This window comes from Cupressus sempervirens, chromosome 4 (genome assembly GCF_028749045.1).
Source record: "Cupressus sempervirens isolate cs-2001-9-10 chromosome 4, ASM2874904v1, whole genome shotgun sequence".
NCBI lineage: Eukaryota > Viridiplantae > Streptophyta > Pinopsida > Cupressales > Cupressaceae > Cupressus > Cupressus sempervirens.
This window is the reverse complement of record NC_143121.1, coordinates 903,740,165-903,762,813: the sequence shown is the minus strand read 5'-3', so window position 1 is coordinate 903,762,813 and position 22,649 is coordinate 903,740,165. Positions and strand designations below refer to the sequence as shown.

General features: G+C 34.4%; 1 protein-coding gene across 2 annotated transcripts in view; it reads left to right on the top strand.

Annotated features, from left to right (window-relative positions):
• The window catches only part of LOC149564304 (uncharacterized), a 34,681-nt gene extending 17,029 nt beyond the window's left edge, over positions 1-17,652 (top strand). Inside the window, exons 3-11 of one of the 2 annotated variants that reach the window (XM_089827362.1) lie at positions 13,554-13,710; positions 13,828-14,133; positions 14,332-14,479; positions 14,591-15,456; positions 15,579-15,633; positions 15,961-16,022; positions 16,430-16,536; positions 16,670-16,757; positions 16,890-17,652. In XM_089827362.1, the coding sequence (XP_089683488.1) occupies positions 13,554-13,710; positions 13,828-14,133; positions 14,332-14,479; positions 14,591-15,456; positions 15,579-15,633; positions 15,961-16,022; positions 16,430-16,536; positions 16,670-16,757; positions 16,890-17,267 (2,167 nt within the window). In that variant the 3' untranslated portion in view covers positions 17,268-17,652. The remainder of the gene's footprint in view (positions 1-13,553; positions 13,711-13,827; positions 14,134-14,331; positions 14,480-14,590; positions 15,457-15,578; positions 15,634-15,960; positions 16,023-16,429; positions 16,537-16,669; positions 16,758-16,889) is intronic. The other variant, XM_089827363.1, reaches the window with a different exon arrangement.
• The last annotated feature ends 4,997 nt before the right edge of the window (positions 17,653-22,649 follow it).

The window sequence follows — 22,649 nt, the reverse complement described above, 5'->3', positions numbered from 1 at the left end:
TAAATATTACTATGTATATAATACTAAATATTACATATATATAAATATTATCTATATTGTAATGCCCCGCCAAGGGATCCAAAGAATAAATCTAAAATATCACTAAGTTTGGTAGCCTTTTATTTATTTATTTTAAAACATGAAAGATAAACCATTTACAACTTATACTTAGTAACGGAAGCAATAGCAACAATTCAATAAAAGTAAACATAACATACATATCAGGTTTCATTCTTTATGAATCCCTTAACGTTGTATCACATCTAAAGTAACTATTCATCTAACATCACATCCTTAGCAATGATACATCCAATGTTTCTAAACAATATACAAGTGTCCTTTTTGTAATTACATTTTAGTTTAGCTCAATCATCCATTGTACATGTTACAAGGTATGAAAAGCTTCAAAGAATATACATCTGTATAAATAAAGTACATCATTATACTAACTCTAATCCATGATGCAGTAACATAAATGAAACCACAAACCATACATGATACACCATCATCATAAAGGTATAAACATCATATTAGATAACCATTTTTCACAAACATAATTAACTAAGTGCACGGTTCCTCCCAACCGTAAATAGCATCATTAGACCATCATGGATCTTAGCCATCCCTCTGTGCGTAACATCCCAAGTCACCGAAGAGATCATTGGTATTATGATAGTAGGAATGTCACTCCTAAATCATACTACATCATATGCAGAAAGAAATCTAACATGCAAAGTAAAGCATCATCTAACATATGCAAATCATCAATGTAAGGATACATGTTCACCATCATAATCCATGAAGATAGAAGCCAACAAAGAATGCATCAGCCACGGTGTCTCAGACAGATCTCAAATGATAAGAGTGGAAATACGCTACCACCTGACCGCATGGAACCTAAGTGGTCCACTCCCACCGTGCTGAGGAGATAATCTCAAGTCCCATATAGGTTATCAAAAATCACATAGCAAAGATACTCTATAAGTTCAGGAATCCTAAAAGTATACTAACTCAAAGGTTCTAATCACAAAACCGACATCTAATCCCAGAGGCACACAATGACATTTAGGAAACCTACTATGCAAGCGGGAAAGTGTCATTGCATATATCATGTAGAAGTTACCTTGGCAATTAGCTAAACTCCATGGGTCCCTACTGATCTTCATGCGGCCACTAGTATTCTCTCATACTGACAAGGCATACTATGGAATGCAAGGTCGCAACCAAGCGTTCTCTCTACTCCCATCCTAGTCTGTACAAGCACTTGAGGCATGGGCGAGAACCAAAACAATTATCTTTTTAGGTTCATTTAATTCCCATTTAGTGTAAATATTATCACTTATTAACAAAACTTACAATGAGTTACCCTGGCAGCCACTTAGGGCCCTGGCCCTCATTGCAAGCCACTTTTTGACACTACAAGTAGATAACCTACCCTAAGCTCATGGAATCATAAAATCACCCCAGTCCTATACGAGCGGCTAGAAAGAAATACCAAAAGATAATCCACAATAAGAATCATCAAATATCCACAATAAAAGCATCAAATCTCCATGAGCATCTAAAAAGCATCCATAGAAAATCATGACCACAACAGTTCTCTATTGGCAACTGAAGGTATCACCGATAATCAAAAGTATCCATTGGTTCTCAATAACCAAAATATATCTCAAAATCATATTGATCGAAGACTCCAAAATGGTTGAGTCAAAACATGTCACAAAATGACATCATCAAGAAATAAATCAACATTTCAGTCCCATCATGGCGACTGGAAAGTAATCCAAGGATAATTGATCGATGACTTAAAAATGGTTAAGTCAAGTGTCTCAGATACACATAACTCAGCTTCACTCAAGAAGATTGAAAAGCAATAACAATCAGTAAATAAAACATCTCATAGAGCATACCATCACATAACCATGGTTGGGTTTAGAAAGATCAAGACCAAATAAGATCAACATGCCATCACATCTCATAACCCCCGAGCCTCTGATAACAACCTAAGACTGGTCAACAATCTAGTCAACCCAAAAACCCAATACAAGAAGCATAGAGAATACACAATGCAAACACATGTTTTGGTTTACTAAAATCACATAGTTGAATTAAGTGTAGAGGTTTTCAGTTTCTGTTTGCAAGTATACTTCGAGTATATAAGATTTACCATTTGACCTACATGTCAACCCATTTGTTTCCCCGATAGCATTATTCTTTCTATTATTTAAAATAATATTCTAAGAATAACTTAAGGGTAAATACTTTACTCATTAAACTGATCATCGTTGACCCTTAATTAAAATTTTCTCTTTATTTAACGAAGATCCATATTCTAATTGATTAACTCTTCTTTAATGTTAGTTCAGTTTTCAACATAAATCAAGGATCATTATTCGTTATATTATAAGAGAGCCAGTTATCAATCTTGGAATAAGAAGATAACAACAAGACTAACTAGCCTTACTTAAAATGCCATGCTTAAATTAAGTAATAATGCACATAGGTACACAATCCATGACCCTATATCAGTCAATTAAATATTACTAAATCTTAAGTCTCTTAATTTAATCGTTACAATAATTAAATCATCACTAATAACCATTAAAATATTTAAAGTCATTATTCAAGACATTAGAATAAGACTTATCATCTACGATGTAGATACTTAACAACTTCACTAAAAGAATCGATATTATCATATCAATTAAAACTTTGTTACATAACTTAATTATTAATTAAATTGAATTAACTTTAATTAATTAATTAAATTAATAACTACATATCCATATCACGATCCAATTAATAACTAGCCATAATTTGTCAGTTAAAAGCCAACCATAATTCCAATTCTCTAATATTAATAATGACTTGTTAATATTTAATAACAAGTTATATTGGAAATCTTATTAATAAATCTATAATGACCACCTTCGTCATTCTTCAATGAATACTAACATTTAACGATAATCATTTAAACCATTATACTATTATTTATTAATAATTTGCTAGATCCAACAAACATTAATAAATAATAAACTCATCAAAACTATTATTAATTGATTTAGAGAAACCTTACAAACTTCATTGGTTAATATTTAACTAACTCTTACCATGATCAAGGTATATCAATAATATATTTAATAATACATAACGTATTAATAATACCATAGTAATTCAAATTCCCATTACCACTAATCAATACATAAACATAGCAATGTTATAACATAATAATGACTTTTATAATACATTAACCTTAACATATTAACAATATATTTCATTGAATAATAACTATTATCAATGTCATATCACAAAACTTAACAATAATATTATCAATCTTAATAGTGTTAATAAAACTATTTAATAAATAAAATATCAATTAATAATTAAAACATATCATATTAATAACATATAACACATATATATATTGTAATGATTAAATAAAAACGAATTAATATTTAACAATATACATAAAACAAACATATATTGAAAAGTCGATTTCAAAAATAATATGTATCATAAACGTTTAATAAAACTTATCAATGTTAAAACAAACTTTAAAACAAACTCAAAATGCGATTTAAATATCGCTGCAGGCCTTCACTAGTACGGGGTTTGCTTGATCGCAGGTACCATGTACTCTGCGATCACGCAGACCTGTGCCATCAATGCCGCCGGAAATAAAAGGATGGGGTGTGAAGGGTACACATCTCGCCCACCCAACGTAATATATATACAAACGTTTTTTAATAAACGCAATTCAAAAGCGATTTTGCATTTTCAAATAATCCAATTTGGATTTTATATATATAATTTCCACTGCGATTTAAAAAATAAGTGTTTCAATATATATATATATATATATATATATATATATATATGTGTGTGTGTGTGTGTGTGTGTGTGTATATATATACGCAGAGATTTATTAAGCACTATGATATTTTTTTTTTTTAATAATAAACATATATATATATATGCAGATTCATATATTTAAAAAGAGGACATATAGCCCTTAAACAAAAAGGGCTTCTCAATGCTATAAATTAAGAATTTTTTTATAAAAATAATTGTTCTCTAAATATGTCCATTAATCCATCTAATAGATTTGTCCATACGCATCTAAAAACCCTTGTCTAATCAAATCCTCGACTCTATTACAATTCGAACCCAATCTTGATTTAAAACTAATTTCTTTCTCAATTGGAATTAGAGTTTTCTATTGTTTCCTTCTCAATCAAATAAAATTAACATACATATCTAGATTCCAATTTCAAAATTGAAGATTCGTTCATGGAGTATATTCAAACACACATAACAGACATGATGAAGACAGGAAGAGAAAGAGTGCAAATAGAATATGTGAAAATTACGAGTGCACCTGGACACTGATGCTAATTTTCTATGCCTCAGAAGTCTATAAAAAAAAATCCCTTCCTTTTCCAACATTCACAATTCCTCCAAGATCCAAGCCAACCGAAACCTACAAGTGACTAGAAGTGTTTGTAGAAGCATATGAGCATGTAGAAGCGTATGAGCTTCTCAAATGCATGTAAGCTTTGAAGCTTGTCCAAACACACTAGGAGAGCCTCTATTTAAAGGCCTCTAAGATGCATCTAGAATGTGTCTAGAAAGAACTAGAAGATAAGCATGACAACTAAGCATGAGTTTTCTCCAACTTTCTAGATGAGTCATAAGGTTGTAGACACCATGTGCTCAAATAATATGCTAACTCCTAAGTGTAGACAACTTGTGCATTCTTAGAATGCAAACTCCTGTGTTGTCTACATGACAACTCTCGAGAATTCGCAAACTCCTATGTGAGCAAACATTAAAATAATGCACAATAATTAATATAATATTTACTTTACTCTTTTTAATTTAATTTATTTTGTTATTTTTAAATCTCATGCACTCACTTTAATAAATCCACTTGTTTTATCTTAATATATTTATATTTAAATCACATGAAATCTAAAATCTTTTAATAATTTTAATATCTTTTCCACTTTTACATTTATTTTCGAAACTTAATTGCTAAAATATTTATTAATTTAAATAAATATTATCACATTCCAACTTTTTAAAATTATAACTTTTATCTTCAAATTTAATTATTTTATTTAATTAATTTCCTAATTAATTAAATAAAATAAATATTAAAATATCATATTAATTTTTTATTAAATTAAATTATTAATTAAATCTTTTAATTAGGCTTAATTAATAGAAAATACATCAAAGACTCATAAAATAAAATACGAAAACCCATCATAGCAAAACACATACAAAATCAAACCAAAAGGGTTAATATCGCGAATTACGTCATTTGACGTATTCGGAGGGTACTCAACTCAGATACTCGTCCTAATTTCCAATTAGGACAAATGGCTTAAAGGGTTGGGATTTGGACTTGAGAATTTATCTCCCCTCTCTTACTATTGAGATAATGTGATAGGGTACACTCATCTCGGCAATTTAGGGAAGTCGATACCCGCTAGCTGCAATCTGCATAAAAGCTATGCATGTACAAGCACAATATATACTAAACTAAACAGACAATGGCAAGAAGTGGTGCATCGTGTAGATTCCGACTAGTAGGTGACTACGACTCCCTTCCTTAACCACATCAGAAACGCCATCCAGAAAGAAAACAAACACACACACCATACACATGCAAGTATGGGGTAAGTATCCATAATAAAACACATGTGCTAATAACCATCTAACTAATCATCATCAATAACTGTAATAATCATCATGCATACATGAAATGTAGAGTCTAAGTAATCTCATCACATATCAATTGAATCCATAGCACAATATCCAATAGTCTCAAAACAATGCTGCTAATAATCATCAACATAAAACCAGCTCTAAAAGAGTTCGGCAATGATAACAAAAATACGAACTAGGGGTAGGCACTACATATATAATATAATATTTTAAATAAAATTTTATTAAAAAACTAAAACAATTGTAAATATATCTCTACCATTGGAATAATGCATTAAATCTATCCTAGTTGGGTAATGTTGATTGGAGATGCGTCACAATCACAGTTGATTTCAGCGGGAGACGAGTGATGTAGTCCATTGGTTGATTACATGCATTGGGATTTAGACAACCAACCATACTGCACAGAATGTCTTATCGCCTCCATTCTGTTGAGCAGAACATAAAACAGAGTAGTTAAACAGTCATTCCACCTTGCACACATCCTGCCGGCATCCACATGGCTTCCGGACGCACCAGGCATCCACACGCACCAGCTTCTGCATCCACCCTTGGCCAGGACGAATCTGTAACTTAGTATTTAAGTACACCTTTCCTATGTTCAGTTATCATGTCATGGCATTAGAGCATAGGTTAGTTTTTGGCAAAATTTTCCAATAAAATTTGCTGCCTGTTTACCTAGAAATTTCAAGGAAATTTATAGTTTTTTATGATCAGTTTTTATAAAACAAAAAATTGTGGGGTATACCTTAGAGATTTTGAGGATTTTTTTTCCCAATTTTAAATTTTTTTTTTTTGTGTATTTCTGTTTATGGTGGGTTTTAAATAAAATGTGTACAATTCGTGGAAGATTTTGTGTCAAACTTTTTCTTTTTGGCAATTTAAGAACAAAAATTGTGGTTTCTGCAAATTTCCTTTTATATTTGCAAGGATTCTCTCTCCTTGTGACGAAGGATTGCTGTTTTTTAATCCAATTTCTCTCTCAAAAATGTGGCTTTCTATAATCAACAAGAAATGAGGATTTTTGTTTGGCTGATTTTTATTTCACTTACATCTTTAGTTCTCGGCCTTTTCTGTTATGACAAGATCTTCTATATAAGAAGTATTCCTCTATTTTGCTTATGAGAACAATCAAATGTTATTTCAATAATACTGCAACGATAACTATTATATTTAGTTGTATTATATCTTTTTAAAGAAGGGGTAAATGCTTTTGACGTGAGCTATGAATGAACAATGTCACAATCATGGGATCTCATCCCCATTTAAGCATTCAACAATACCACCCCAATGGGGTTTGATCCTTGATGAAATGAACGACACCACAACTTATCCATCACATTATGCCATTGTTGGCGAATATCACACACACACACACACACACACACACACACACACACACACATATATTTTAAATAATTGCTTCGTAAGCCTTTTAATGTGATCGGTGACATAGAGTGGGCAGCAGAATGTTTCACTATGCCAGCTTCATGGGAGCCGTAGGTGAATAGTCATCCACCAGATATCCAGGGGATACTTAACAAGCACACTAAGGTATTTGGCAAGATTCTGCATGGGGTTCCTCCTAACAAGGGGATAGAGCATGTTATTGAGCTCGAGGAGGGAGCCAAGCCAGTTATGATTACTCCTTATCGTCATCCTAAGAAACACAAGGATGAGATAGAGAAGGCAATTAAGGAGTTGTTGAAGATGGGGCTTATCAGGTCTAGTAAGAGCCCCTTTGCTTCAGCAGTAGTGTTGGTAAAGAAGAAGGATGGGATGATGTGCATGTGCATCGATTACAGGGCATTAAATAAGAAGAACATCAAGAATAGATATCCCATCCCACGGATAGATGAGCTGCTTGATGAATTGCATGGTGCATGCTTTTTCACGAAGATTGATTTATGGTCAGGGTATCATAAGATTAGGATGAGGAAGGAGGACATTGAGGAGACGTCGTCATGAAGTCTTCGACCTTTTTTGAGGTCTCTGGAGACACGAAAAGTCTCCGAGACACGTCTCGGTCTTCGAGACGCGACTTTTAGGGGGGAGATGGGTCTCCCCGCAACCATGCATTTTGGTCTTCAGTAAGACTTGGGAGGAGCATTTACAACATCTTGAGATGGTGTTGTCCATTTTGGAGAAAGAGTCACTATATGCCAAGGAATCTAAGTGTGAGTTTGGGTTAACTGAGCTACTATACCTTGCGCATATCATCAATATAGATGGAGTTCAAGTAGATCCCGAAAAGATTAGAGCTATTGTTGATTGGCCTACTCCTATGAACCTCATACAACTTAAGGGGTTCTTTGGTCTCTGTGGGTTTTATAGGAGATTTGTTAAGGGATTTTCATAGAGCACTGCACCCTTGACAGACCTTAGCAAGAAAGGAGCCTTCGTATGGACAGGGGAAGCTCAGAGATGCTTCGACCATTTCAAAAAAGTGATGTCATCATATCTAGTACTAGCTCTATCGGACTTCACGAAGCCATTTAAGCTTCATTGTGATGCATCAGGTGATGGGATTGGGGTAGTCTTGATGCAGGAGAAGCATCCCATTGCTTTTGAGAGTAGGAAGCTTTGTGGAGAGGAGAGGAGCTATTCCATCTATGATCGGGAGATGTTGGCTATTATACATGCATTGGCCAAGTTTTGGTCCTACCTAGTTGGGGGGAAGTTTGTTATCAAGATTGATCACAACAACATCAAATACTTCATGAGTCAGCGTGATTTGAATGATATACAACAGAAGTGGATTACAAAGTTGCAGACTTACGACTTTGACATTGAGTTTGTCAAAGGTAAGAAGAATGTGGTGGCAGATGGTTTATCTAGGAGACCTCATATTTGTGCTCTAGCTGAGATTTCAGGAGATTGGAGAAATAAGATTACGATAGAGTATGTGAGGGACACTTGGGCTTCTAGAGTGATTCCAGGCACTATATAGGATGATTGTTATGTGGTGATGGACGGATTGATCAAATTTGAGGGTAGGATATATTTGATTCCTTCATCTTAGTTTAGGGAGGTAATATTGAAGGCATTTCATGATGCACCTACAGCTGGACATCTAGGGGTCTTTAAGACCTACAGGCAGATCCGTGAGTAGTTCACATGGAAAGGGCTCAAGGATGATGTTCAGAAGCATGTCAAGGAGTGTGCAGTTTGTCAGCAGAATAAGGGAGAGCACACATATCCTGCAGGGTTGTTAGAACCTTTACCCATTTCGTATAGGAAATGGGAAAGTATATCTACGGACTTCATCATCGGGTTACCACGAGTATAGGGGAGAGACTGCATCTATGTGGTATCGGCTGACGAAGTTTGCTCACTTTTGCTATTCCATCCACTTACACAACAGCATAGGGGGCCGATCTTTTCTTCAGAGAGATATTCAGGTTACATGGGCTACCTAGTTTTATTGTTAGTGATCGAGATAGTAAATTTATGAGTACTTTTTGGCAGTAATTGTTTGGGTTGTGTGGTACAGATCTTACACCTAGCACTAGTTATCATCCGTAGACAGATGGGCAGACAAAGATTGTGAATAAATGGGTGGAAGGATATCTAAAGAACTATGTGACTACATAATAGAGGGTTTGGGTCAAATGGATATGGGAGAGTACTGTTATAACACCACTTATCATATGTCCATCAAGATGACTCCATTCATGGTACTGTACGGTTATGAAGCATCTAGTTTCATGGATTTAGTTTTGGGGGATAGTAGAGTGCTCGAAGCAAAAAAATTCTTGCAAGATAGTCAGGATATTTTGAGGGTGCTCAAGGAGAATATACAACAAGCCCAAAATCAGCAGAAATTGTATGTTAACCAACACTAGATAGAGCGCAACTTTGAGGTTGGGGATATGGTTTACTTGAGGCTACAACCATATAGACAGTCATCACTCAAGAAAAGTGGGGCATAGAAGTTGAAGCTTAGGTTTTATGGTCCCTACAGAGTGATTCGCAAAGTGGGCGAGGTTGCCTACGAGATTGAGCTTCCAGAGGGCAGTCGGGGGATAATGTGTTTTATGTGACAAGGCTTAAGAAAGCCATCGGTTAGAGAGTTGTGCCTTTTGCAGAATTGTTGCCATTAGATGAAGAGGGGAAGCTCGTATTGATTCCTGAGGCTATTCTGGATACCAAGGAAAGGACTCTGCGAAACAGGTTGATTAAAGAATTTTTAGTCAAATGGAGAGACCTGCTAGAGGAAGATGCTACTTGGGAAAGTGAGCAGGTGCTACAGCAAACAGGACTGAGATTGCTTGAGGACAAGCAATTTCAAGGAGGGCGGACTGTAATGTCCCCATCTTTTTAGCAACTCAGTGGAGTTCTTAGCCTTTACGTTCTCCAAAGGCTAAGTGGAGAAATAAGAAATTGATTAAATTAATTTCTTATAAAGTCATTAAATAAATTAAAATTAAAAGGTGATTTTATTTTTAATTAATTTAATTTTCTAGAAGCACAATTAATTATTGCAAGGGAGAAGTTTCTAGAGAGTGCATTAATTATTGGAAGGGGGAAGCTTCTAGTAAATGCAAATAATTAATATTTGATTTCCTTCTAGAAGGGTGAAGGAAAAGTATAAATAGAGGTGGGAGCTTCATTGTTTAGCATCCAATTATTGTGACATTCTAGACGTTATTCCCTTGGGGTTTGGCCTTTGGAATCCATTGCTATCAACTCATTAATAGGCAGCTTGAACGCATTTCCAGCTATAGGTAGATTGGGTGTAATTAGTGAGTTGAAGAGTTGTCATGTATATGATTTTATGATGCTGGAGTAATTAGTGAGTTTGCTATGTATTTAATTTTATTAGTTCGAGAACTAATATTATTTCAGCAGTACTTCAATCTTCAGTTTGCATAAATTCCTTCTTGTTCATGTTAATTGGTTTCAAAATCTATGCAAAAACATTAAAATCTCTATCAGCAGTTGGTTCAGTTCTTGGGCATTTCTAGGGTGCCCATTACAGATATACCTTCTCCAATAAATATTCCTTGTTAGTTCCTGCCTTATCTATAAGGCAGGGAACTAATATTCCTAGCTGTGGTCCACATATTAATTTTTATATCTGAAGTCACCATATTCTAAAGTTTATAAATGATTTATTTTAAAATTAATTTTTATACATTAATTTCTTAATTCTGATTGGTTGATCCCCACTTTTCCAGGGGTAAAAAAGTTTTATTGATTCAAAAATTTTAGAAATTAAATTCCAGAAACTTCTTCCAAGTCTCTGGAATGTTGCTCAAAATCGTTGCCTCTGAACAAAGGGATCATGGCTTCCCCCACTCTTAATAATAATCAATAGCCAAAATTACTGCTTACAAAACTCAGAAGCAATCAGTCGTGTGTTCTATGCTCAAAATATTCTTTCCTCTAACACAATCACCCCATCCTTAATCAGGCTTGAAAGAAAATCTGTGCAGAAATAACCCACAAAAAATTTGTGTAAAAACACCATCAATTAGGCCTAAAACATTGCAACTCTCGTGGCATTTGAGCAGTAGAATCTGTGTCGCCAATCTTTTCTAGATAACTTTGTAATAGCACTAAGTTACAGTGCAAACACAACCTCCAGTCATATGTACAACACGCCCATTTCATCACTCTCATATATTCAATTAGTATATCCTCTGACCTTGATCTTGCACAATCGATGGCCTTTCTGCTGCCACACAGACTCTTCTTTTGTAGAGGAATTTGTGTAGACGACGACTTTGGTAGTCCTAACTTCATTGTTTTTTAAAATAACAATGAGAATTTAGTTTAAATAAAATAAGAGATTGTTATTATATTAATGTTTACAAAATATTTTGGGTCCATGATTTTTTTTGTTTGTTTTTAATTTATTTTTATTAGTGTAATTCTAACTTCATAGCAATCGGGATGGACACTTTCCTAAGGTCTTATATAATGCATTGTATTTTGACATTTCTTTTGATTGTCTTTATATATAATTCAATTGTTTGTAACTAACTTAATAACTTAATTGTTTGTGTTTTGGGAGTAAAGATTAATTTTATGGAATTGCTTATGGGCACAAGCCATGTAGATGAAAAGTGGTACACTTTCTCGAATATTATGTCAAAATTCTATTAAATCGGGGTTAAGAAAACAACTCCCATCACACAATAAATCACTTATTAAGAGCTTCGTGTGATGATCTTTGTTTCTCTAACATTTAGCCATTTTTTTTTATCATCCCACTTAAAATAGTTGACCAAAGAAACATGTTACTTATTTCAAATTTCTTTCAAAATCTTCCTTAGGCTCTTCAAAAGGCAGGGACTCAAGCTCGAATAGAGCTCTTGTTTGAAAGCTAATTGATGCTAGGAAACGAGCTCTTGTATGTCTTCAGTCATGGAATTAAAATAAGAACTTGATCCTGGGTGCCACCTTCAATGCTTGAATCCTTTGCTGCCATAAGCTTTGAGTTGAACTAACTCTTTCTCAAGAGAGGATGATTGTGAATGTGCGATATCAAATGAGGAGGGAGTGGCCTCCTTTTATAGTAAAACTCAGGGAAATGTGTGAAAACTTGGGAGCAAGCCGACATGGATAAAAATTTCCCGCTCAACAAAATCCAAAATTGGGCCCCTTTTTGCTCGACACTACTGAGCACCATGGTCCAGGGGGACTAAACTAGGGTTCTAGTCGCCCTAGTACAGTCTTGGAGGTCTGGATTAGAAGCCGGTGGAGCTTGAAGAATATCATGCACACAAATCAGGCCTTGGGATGAGCAAGATTTGTCCAATTAGGGGGTGCCGAATCAGGAGCACTAAAGTGAGAGCTAGGAGAGCATGTAAATTTATGAGGATACATTTTATGACCCTACAACTTGGCTTATATTTTAGTCTATTCTTTGCTACAAATCATTTATCTATAGTTTGTGTATATTGGCTGCATTAACGAGTCTGTTGAGAAGGTGAAAGATTTCTGTATATATCTGGGTTCCTATTTGTATACTCAATTGTGGCATACATATGGAGATTTTGAACATATGCTTTATTTAAATTTATGGCGATTATGGTGTAGGCTCTCTGCTGGCAGGTTCACAAAACGCTCACACATATAACTTCAAGTAAAATTATTTTTCAATATTAAAGAGAAACAGATAATCATTAGGCTTAAAGATTTGTAAGTTACCATCAAATAAATATGTCACCATTTCCTTAAGAATAGGCAACCACCATTCAGTTTGCAACTATTTTTTTCCTATTTAAAAATTTAACAGTGCACAAATATAAAGTAAATTCGCATTGTAGGTCACCTTTTCACATGATGGTTTTTATTTTGTAATACATCATAAGTATTGCTTTTTTGTGAAAAAGTTTGGGGATAAGGATGCTGGAATCTTGATGTATGCCAAAGAAGTCTCTAGGAGGGGTTTTATTTTTGTCCACAGCCATATTTTGGGAAAATATTAATTGAAATATAGCAGAGAAAACATATAAATGTAAAGATCTCTTAATATAAAATTTTGATGTTGTATTCGTCGCAACAGAAAAGGCAGCAACCATAATATTCTGGATATTATATTCAAAAGGAATATATTAAAGAGATTATTGCTACAAGAAGTTTAAACCAAGTATCAGCCCTTAAAGCATAAGTAGTAAGTCCAAAAATGTGATAATGATCATGCCAAATTTTTAATTTTTAGTTATATCAATTGTATGCTTGTGAGTTTTGAAAGCAACTGATGTTTTCTTGGAGGGAACTACAACAAATTAATATGACTATTTCTGGAGATATACATCGTTCTGTTTTGAATTAAAAATTATGTTTTCTGCAAATTATCATTTATGCAGGCTTTGGGAACATGTGGCATCCAACATACGTGATTATTTGCCATCATCACAGACAGTACAACCTGTTGATATAAAAGAGCAAGCAAAAAATCAATTTGAAGAGGATCTGAAAAGCTGCTCTGAGAAACAGAGCAGGAGTATTGATATGAAAACGATGGTACATTGTCTGTCAACTGTTGTATATATTTGAGTCAATGTGAAAAGATGTTTGTTAGGAACTTCCTAACTGAATGCTTTTCAGAATGAAATTTAATCATAAAACCAATTTATGCAGTCTAAAGGTGACATTATGGAACCAGTTTCAGTTGTCACTCACAAAGAGCTGATGGAAAAACCTACTAAGGTTCCGGGAACTCGGCGACAAAGGGAATGGGCTTCTGCTTACAAGTCATCCAGAGAAGTAAAGGAAATGCCAAGAGAGGAAACACCAAGACAACAAACTGAATATGAAGAACGAAGCTATTCTAGAGCAAGTCGAAATTCTCATTCCAGAGGCAAATCGGGCTCCAAGAGACGACACTCTCCAGATATATGGACACAGAGAGAGCAGTTGCGGCATGATGAATGTCACAAAGACAAGGTTAGAGATTTGATTGTTATCATATGTTTCTTTACTGGAAGACAAGGTTAAAGACCTCATTGTTATCATACTGTTTGTTTATTAGCCACATGGTTTACTACTTCTAGGTTTTAATTTAAAAATTTAAATGAGAATGTGTAATTTTTGCTAGAGTCTTGTAGTAATGATTTACAATGGATGGTTCATTTGGTTGAACAGAGAAAAGGCTCATCTGCAGGTTTACATGCAACCTGTCGGCTTCTGCAATCTGCTGTACGTGAAGCTGTTGGCCCTATTGGGTCAAATCATTCCAAACGATTAGAATCCTCAAGGAAGCGTCTGCGTTCAGTTGTTGCTACACATCTTGGTATGTCAGCTGTCTAATATTTGCTTTGTTTTGTAAGATAATATTCTATTGTTTTTTATTTTTGAGGTTTCAGATGTTGAATTATGTTCACTTTCTAATTTATTTTTGTAGAGGATTTGAATGAACTATCAGATGCTGTTGAGGACACAAATAGGCCAAGGGCACTTGCAAATTCTCTACCAGCTATGGCTGTAGCTGTGAAAGCAGCAGCAGCAGCAGCAGAGGATGTCACAAAATTAAAATCGACAGGAAGTGTCTTTGATAGACTGGGCAAAAAGCTTCACAGTGATGTAAATGGATTACATGAAGCCATTGAGAAACCTTCGCTGGATGATGAAGGAAATGATATTGAAAATGCAATGGTAGAAGCAGTCTATCGAGGTCACAAATTTCAACACAGACCTGAAATTCATAATAGATTAAATAGGGGATTGATAGATGATGATGTAGCAATGATGGATAGGGAAAGTGTTATGCCTTCAGAACCCATTTCTGAGGGATATGATGAGGTAGGAGACGGAAGGCAAATGCAGCACTATACAGGTGCTTCAACCAGAAGAAAGCAATTAGAAAACAGAGAGAGTGATGTAGTCTCAAGGGTCTCAAACTTTAAGGAAAGGCAGCCACTGCGTTATCAAGAACCAAACAAACACCCAGAGGAATCAGTGACTGTACAGTATAGAGTTGGAAAAAATTCTCAGGATAAGGCCAGGGAAATTAGACAACAGAGGACTGCATCTGAAATACCAAGTGCTTCCAGGAAAATCGTAAACATATCTGTGAATGTTAATACATGGAAGCCAACTCATTTCCAGCCAGCAAGGGATGCTGTTGGGACGAAAACAAAGACGTCTAATATGAATTCTAATTTACTGCAAGATCGAACTAAAATGGATATTGATGGTACTTTGCTAGAAGATGATGAAATGGGGGTTAAGAATGAGGCCGGGCAAATTGTTCCCAATACTGAGGCAAATGTGAGTAAATTAAAATTCCTGATATCCTAATGTGTGTTAATACTAGATATACATGTGTACTATTTTATGATTGTGTGTATTGCTAGTTGCAAACATGTTTCTCATATAGCTTCATTTCACAGGGTGCATCAAGTGCAGATTATTCCACTGATATCAGTAAGGGAAATTCAACTTTGGGTAAGTTTTAATTGGTGAATGGGCACAAAATTTTCTCAATATGATAAATGAAGGCTTTCATGTAGGTTCATATCATCAAGTAGTAGTTTAGATAATTTGATTATTTTGTGATCCTTCTTTGCCTAATGGACTAATAATTTAGTTTTCACTTAATCAAGAAAAGGAGGCCTCAAAGTGAGTAGCTGCTGTGTTAGTTGTCTGTAAATATACTTAATGTCTGCCAGTCTTCACATTCCCTAATTAATATCAGTTAATAGTTTTTCATTTTGAGTTTTTCTGAAAGTTGTTTACAACTATATTCCTTATTTATTTTTTGATTGATTGCAGGAGTGGGTACTTCAGGCCGATTTCCTGATGATGCTGATTCAAGGACTGTGTTTGTCTCTAACGTAAACACAAAGCTTCACTGCTCATTGCTTTACTTTTGTTGTCATCCTTTGTTTGCATGGGGTGTAACACTACACCAACCAAACTGTTTTACATCATGAGTATAATTTTGTTATATTAATAGAATATCTTATAAATATAAGTGTTATAATTGTTTTGGGTGGGAGTATATATTGTTCTTCTGATCATTACACGCTCCATTGCTTTGTTGCTTATTGAATTGCATTGAGTTATTTATCTTGCAAGTGGTAACTTCTATTGGATGTAATGGTGCCCTCTACATTCCTTTTTCCTTAAAACATTTAGGTGCTTAGAACTATGGATTAATGGGGTGAACCATTTTAGGAATTCTGTCTCTGAAGAATTTATCTATTGGTCATTGTTCCCTCATTTTTTGTTGACATTTCAGGTTCACTTTGCTGCAACTAAAGAGTCATTATCCAAACATTTTGGCCGATATGGAGAAGTTGTCAAGGTTATAATACAAATGGATGCAGCAACCAATCAACCCAAAGGGTAGATGCAGATTCTATCAAATTATTAACTTTAAGGCTGTGTATATTATTTTTTCTTAATTGTCTTCATTTGCCATTTGAAAGAATTGAAAAGCTAATTTAACTGTAATATATATATTGTCTATAAATAACAGGTCAGCTTATATTGAATTTGCTAGCAAAGAAATGGCTGAAATGGCTTTGACCCTGAATGAAACTTCATTCATGTCTCGAATGCTGAAGGTAGGGTATTCAGGGTTCGATTGTTGTTGTGCTTCTTCTTGTAGATTTATATGGCCAACTTTATAATCTATATGCTCATTTGCTGTTTATAATACTTTATAATCTATATGCTCATTTGCTGTTTATGCACAGGTTATGCGAAAATCTGCTTCAAATTCAAATGTTGAACCTCCTATTATTGCTAGGCCTCCATTACGTCGTTCTTTTCCATTTCTCAGCAGGCCTTCGGCTAGAGCTGTGTATGGAAGGGGCTTTCTGGGTACATACAGAAGAGCAGGCTTTATGGCGAGGCCTTTTGGAAGTACACGTAGTTTCCAATGGAGGAGAGATAAAGCAAGTGGTACCTCTGAAATTCTAGGAGGTTCTGCCAGTGAGTCTCCAGCAGTATCAAGCTCTGTACCTGTGAGTGGTGGAATTCCATCTGGTCCAAGCTATGCACAGTTGCCGAGGCCTCTTACGTATGTTCGCAATGCTACAAAACCATCAATTGAGAATGCTGGTCAGGCTTAGTAGTAATGGCTATTGTTGGAATTAAATTCTTTACACCAGTGAATGAGAAGAGATGTTAGATATTACTGCTCTTTTCAAATTGCATATCGTGAAGACTTTATCAAGACATGTTACAGCATAATGTGGCAAGAGTCCCATGTTAATAAGAAAATGATACACTTCAGTTTCTCGACTAGAAAAAATATTTTCTGCTGCATACGGTTATCATGGTTGAAGAGTTTGTGCAAAGATGCCGAGGTTTGTGTTTTGGAAATGCACAATTATTCTAGAGGCCAACCCAGTTTTGAGCTAGAGTTGTAACACATGCAGTGTACTAAAAAGTATAAAAAAACATGTTCTCGTGGCAAGATTTGAATTAATTTTTCTGTGTGTTATTTATGTTTAACATTTTCTGGATGACTTTGTTTAGCCATTTTGGTTGGATATCATGGAACCTGCGCATGTAGTATTACTTTCTAAATGCCTTTGTCTATTTGATCTAGTGCCGCAAAAGCTTTAGAGTTTTGGTGAACTCGTTTTGAGGCTGTAGATGCATTCTGCAGCTGATTATACAGTGCATCCAATGGTGGAAGAGCTATACAATTTGGGAAATTGCTTCCGGTGCTGATATATACATTCCATAACAGTTAGTTTTCAATCTGTTTTAGATTATCAGTTTCCCATCTGGCATTTGGGAAAACCCTACCATTCTCTATGTACAATAAGCACACCTCTTGTGTGCTTGTGTATAAATTTTGAATAATTTTTGCTATGGACAATTGACAGGCAGTTGCCCCCAAAGATGCACCTCAGTTTATGATGCATCCAATAGAATTAAAGCTGTCCACGTGGAAATTGCTGTCAGTGCTGATATATGCTGTAATTGTTTTGCTTTTAAACTCTGTTTTAGATTGTCAGTTTTCCCAAAAGCTTGGGCAAAAGCTCGGGAAAACTCATTCACTTTGTACAATAATCTTGTATATGAAAATCATATAATTTTTTACAACTCATCATACAGTGCATCCACTTCTCAAGGGGCTGTACAAATTAATAAATTCCTCCCAGTGCTGATATATACATTACATAACTGTTTTGACATATACCTGTTTTAAATCATTAATTTTCTCATTTGGCTTTGGGTGTTTAAAACACTACTATTTGTTTCATAGAAAAGAGCACATCCTTGAGACATAGTTTCTTTAAATTTTTACTGTGAAAATTCACAGTTTGTTGACCCTGAAGATGCCACAGTTGTTAAGCTTTTGTAGATGCAACGACTTGTTGATTGAATGCGACTTAAGGCCGAAATTAGGAAAATAATATATACTGTATTATCACAAAGATGCTTTAGATAACAAGCATTGGCAACTTAAAATATTTCCAGAATCCATTTAAAAGATGGGAAATACTTCAATATGATACAAGGATAAATATATTTCTGCACTAGAAGGTACATCAAATTGCAGTGAGTTATTAGTGATAATGAGGATTATTAGCAGAGGCGTTTATGCTTGCTTACAAGAAATGCTAAAAGAATGAATCGAAGAAATAGCATATTCAAACACGTGAAAGTGCATCAAATTATAGCCATGGATCAGAAGCAGTAATGACCTTCAGTGACATCTAGGATATTTTGGTAGAAAAATTTCATGTATAAACTATGGATTTCTTATTCGCTAGTAGTTCAATATGGGTCACAATGCTCTGGAAGAATCTCTGTTTATGATAATTTTAAGCCAAGAGTAAGTTTTATTTATTCGGAGGTTTATAAATTCTGAATCAGCTTCTTTCGTTTTATTTGTATTGTGATTGCGTAAATGTGCAGTGTTGAGTAACGATCGATCATCTAGTTTAATTGGCTGAAAAAATACCTAGTAGAGGATCCTATTATTCTCTGTATGTGTTTAGTTTGATGCTTTTAAAGTAGTTTGAGCTTTTTACTCTACTAGGTTAGCAGCTCTTGGCCTGTTATGGTTCGAGCCTGGATGGTTTGTTTGGTATTATGGACTGATACATCATATTAAAACTTGAAAAAAAAAAAACGAAAAAATGTATCCAGCTAATGCTACGTAACATACGCTAAAGAAAACTCGAAGAATATACTGTATTGGCCATGTGCAACCAGCGACCTAAAGCACCATCCCACTACCTTAGAAAAGGCAAGCAAAATGCATAGATGCAAAGTACTTATTTTGAGCCCACGCGACTGCACCCACGTAGCATGGTAGACTGCCCCACTTTCATTTTAGTGGGCATCGGAAACCAAATTCGATAACAAATGAGCAATGAATAAAGGATGCTACAGGAAAATTAGATTTAGTGTTAATGTTTTAGCATCAGTAGAAGTAAAACATTGTTTATTTGATATACTAATTTGTGTTTATCAGAAACATTGTTTATTTGATATACTAATTTGTGTTTATCAGATAAATTGTTATGGGTGATTCTTATATATAATATATATTATATATTATGCTTTATATATCTTTTATATCTATATATATTATGTATGTTAAAGATGAATTATACATAGTTATTTATAATATGATGATTAATTATAGACATGTCTCCTCTTTTCATATTATACATATATGAGATCCAAATCTGCATTTGAGAATTATCAATTACAATGACTATGAGTGATTCTTATATATAATATATATTATATATTATGCTTTATATATCTTTTATATATATATATTATGCATGTTAAAGATGAATTATACATAGTTATTTATAATATGATGATTAATTATAGACATGTCTCCTCTTTTCATATTATACATATATGAAATCCAAATCTGCATTTGAGAATTATCAATTACAATGGCAATGAAAGTACATTTGCAGAAACAATTTCAGTTACTTTAACAAGGTATCAGAACCAGGTTGCACATGTATAAATAAATAATAGAATATCTCAATTACATGCTAACCAGACATGGCTACATAGATGATCAAAATTCAGTTTTTGCTTTTATTGACATTTGTGGAAACTATGCTAGAACCCAAGATTCAAGTAATGGAAGATTTCTGCGCAGAGTGGAAAATCTAGTGAAAATTGTGTCCAGGGGCTCGAAGATCTTGACCATAAGTCGAGAGAATTTGATCCACTATCATATTCCATTATTAAGCTTCTTAAAGACTGTATACCTGACAGAGGATATTCTGATCAAATAAATTATGGGCAAGGCCTATGAAAACCATGGCTACAACAAGTGGAATCGTAATTTGATGCAAAAACATAGACAAAACTTTTAAATCATGATATTCTTATCATTCATTCATATCATTAGGATTTCATTTTGCAATGGAAGCCACAAAGCGCTACAGAGTAAAGCATTAGGATTTATCATTGCACCGCATTAATTTTAAAAGAAAAAATAGTGAGTGATTTGAGAAGACACCATGCAAGCTCTGAGAAGTCCCAGAAAATACAATGAAGAACCTACTCATCATCCATTGCTTAAAATCAATGCCAAGGGCAAATAGTTTAGTATGAATCTAAACTTATATTTGATAGGGATCAGGGAGCAACAAGCGCTACCTGATTGTTAGTGGAGCACGCATAACCTGTTTGAAGATGTCCAAAACCCAGCAAGAGTTAATACTGATTTCTAAAATTCACCCAATGGACATGAAAGAAAAGCACCTATCTCGTGATTGCCACAGCCTGGGTCTATAAAAACAATACAAACTAGGACAAAATACCGTAAGCTGTCGCATGTTGTAAAATTGTCATTTGTTCAGCTGCACATCGATGAATTGGATCTAGGTAATAAAGCGATGGAAAAGCGAGTTTTCAAATAATAAACTACAATTCATCAAAGAAAGTACAGTAGCGCAGAAGTTACGGCCAGATACCATTTTCGATTCACAAAAACTGCTGAGAGACCCCCCTATTCTTTAAATGCGCTATGAAACTATGGAATCGTCGATCACCTTTTGGAAGGAATTTTGTTTTCCGTGGAACATGGCTCAGCCTACAGATGTCCATGTGCGACTATCTAAGGAAAGATAAGATCAATGAGGGTAAAAGGCTCACATGAGCAACATCAGAAGGTAGATAAATATATTGTCTTGAGCACATATCAAATATTAAGTCGGAACCCCTATTGTGAGAAACTGAATAATTATAGGCTACGAAATCACATTCTTGATGGAGTTTAAATATTTAGTTCCATGGAGCGGGAGTGTTGTTTTTGGAGCCAGTGCAAACACTTATCATCTCCCTCCCACATTATTTTTGCATCCGACTTCCAAGACTGTACACCTGACGTAGCGACCGAACTGTGCATTAATTACATTCTTAAAGCAATAGCCAAATTGTCAATGATTGAAGTAATGGAGATCCAAGAGAATTATGCCTCCCTCTTTCTCTTTTCCATCGATGTCTTTCTCATGATTCTGATGCTCTTCTTCGCTTCAAAGAAGGTTTCAATTACTCTCACGGCTCACTCAGTTCATGGGTAAATGGAGCAAATTGTTGCACGTGGGAGGGCATATCCTACGACAATCACACTAATCATGTTGTTTCTATGGAACTATATGACCAGAAAAGTTTCTTTCATGGTGTTATATCTAAGAGCTTGTGCCAACTTCAATCTCTCAAATCACTGAGTATAGAAGCACTTACAGAAACATAGCATCCACATGAGGCCAAAATACAAATAGAGCAAATTTAAAAAAGGTATCACTTGCAATCAGACAGGGTCCATGTAACCATTGGGCAAAGGTAAACTTGTCTTAAGGATCAATGACAAAATAAGTAAAAAAATTGTTAGTAGGGTAAAGAGCATAAAGTCAAGTGATTAAGTGTAGCAAGCCTAAATCTGAGGTGATCCATCATGGAATTTAATGGTAAAGTTAAGGTATGATACATTTTGTGTTTTATTCCAATGTTATAAATCAATTAATTCATATTATGTAAATATCTCATAGATGTTATGAATTAATTATTATTGAGTATTATGTTATGAATAAAAAATTAAGTATTTTGTTATCTTGATTTTATTATTAAAAATATAAAATAAAGAGTTGTGTTGTTAGTAATAGATATGAGATAAATGTACTTACATCCTAATCAATATTTTTTGGTTTTTCTATATGTTAAAACATAGATCATCATCATGATATATATATATATAGAAAATGGAAGATATACTTTATGTTCAAAGTATACACATTTATCTATATTATATTGGGATGATCTTATATAATTTTGTAGAATTATTTATTATCCTTGAGTATTATCTCCTATTTCTATACAAGCTATGTGCCTTGATCTTTTCCTTTGAGAATGTTGCTGCAGGAAGATGGAGATTGAGATTTAGAAGGAGCCTAACATTTCATTTCAGGCAACTTTGAAAGAGAGGGAGCAAATAGATAATATGACTCAGTTAA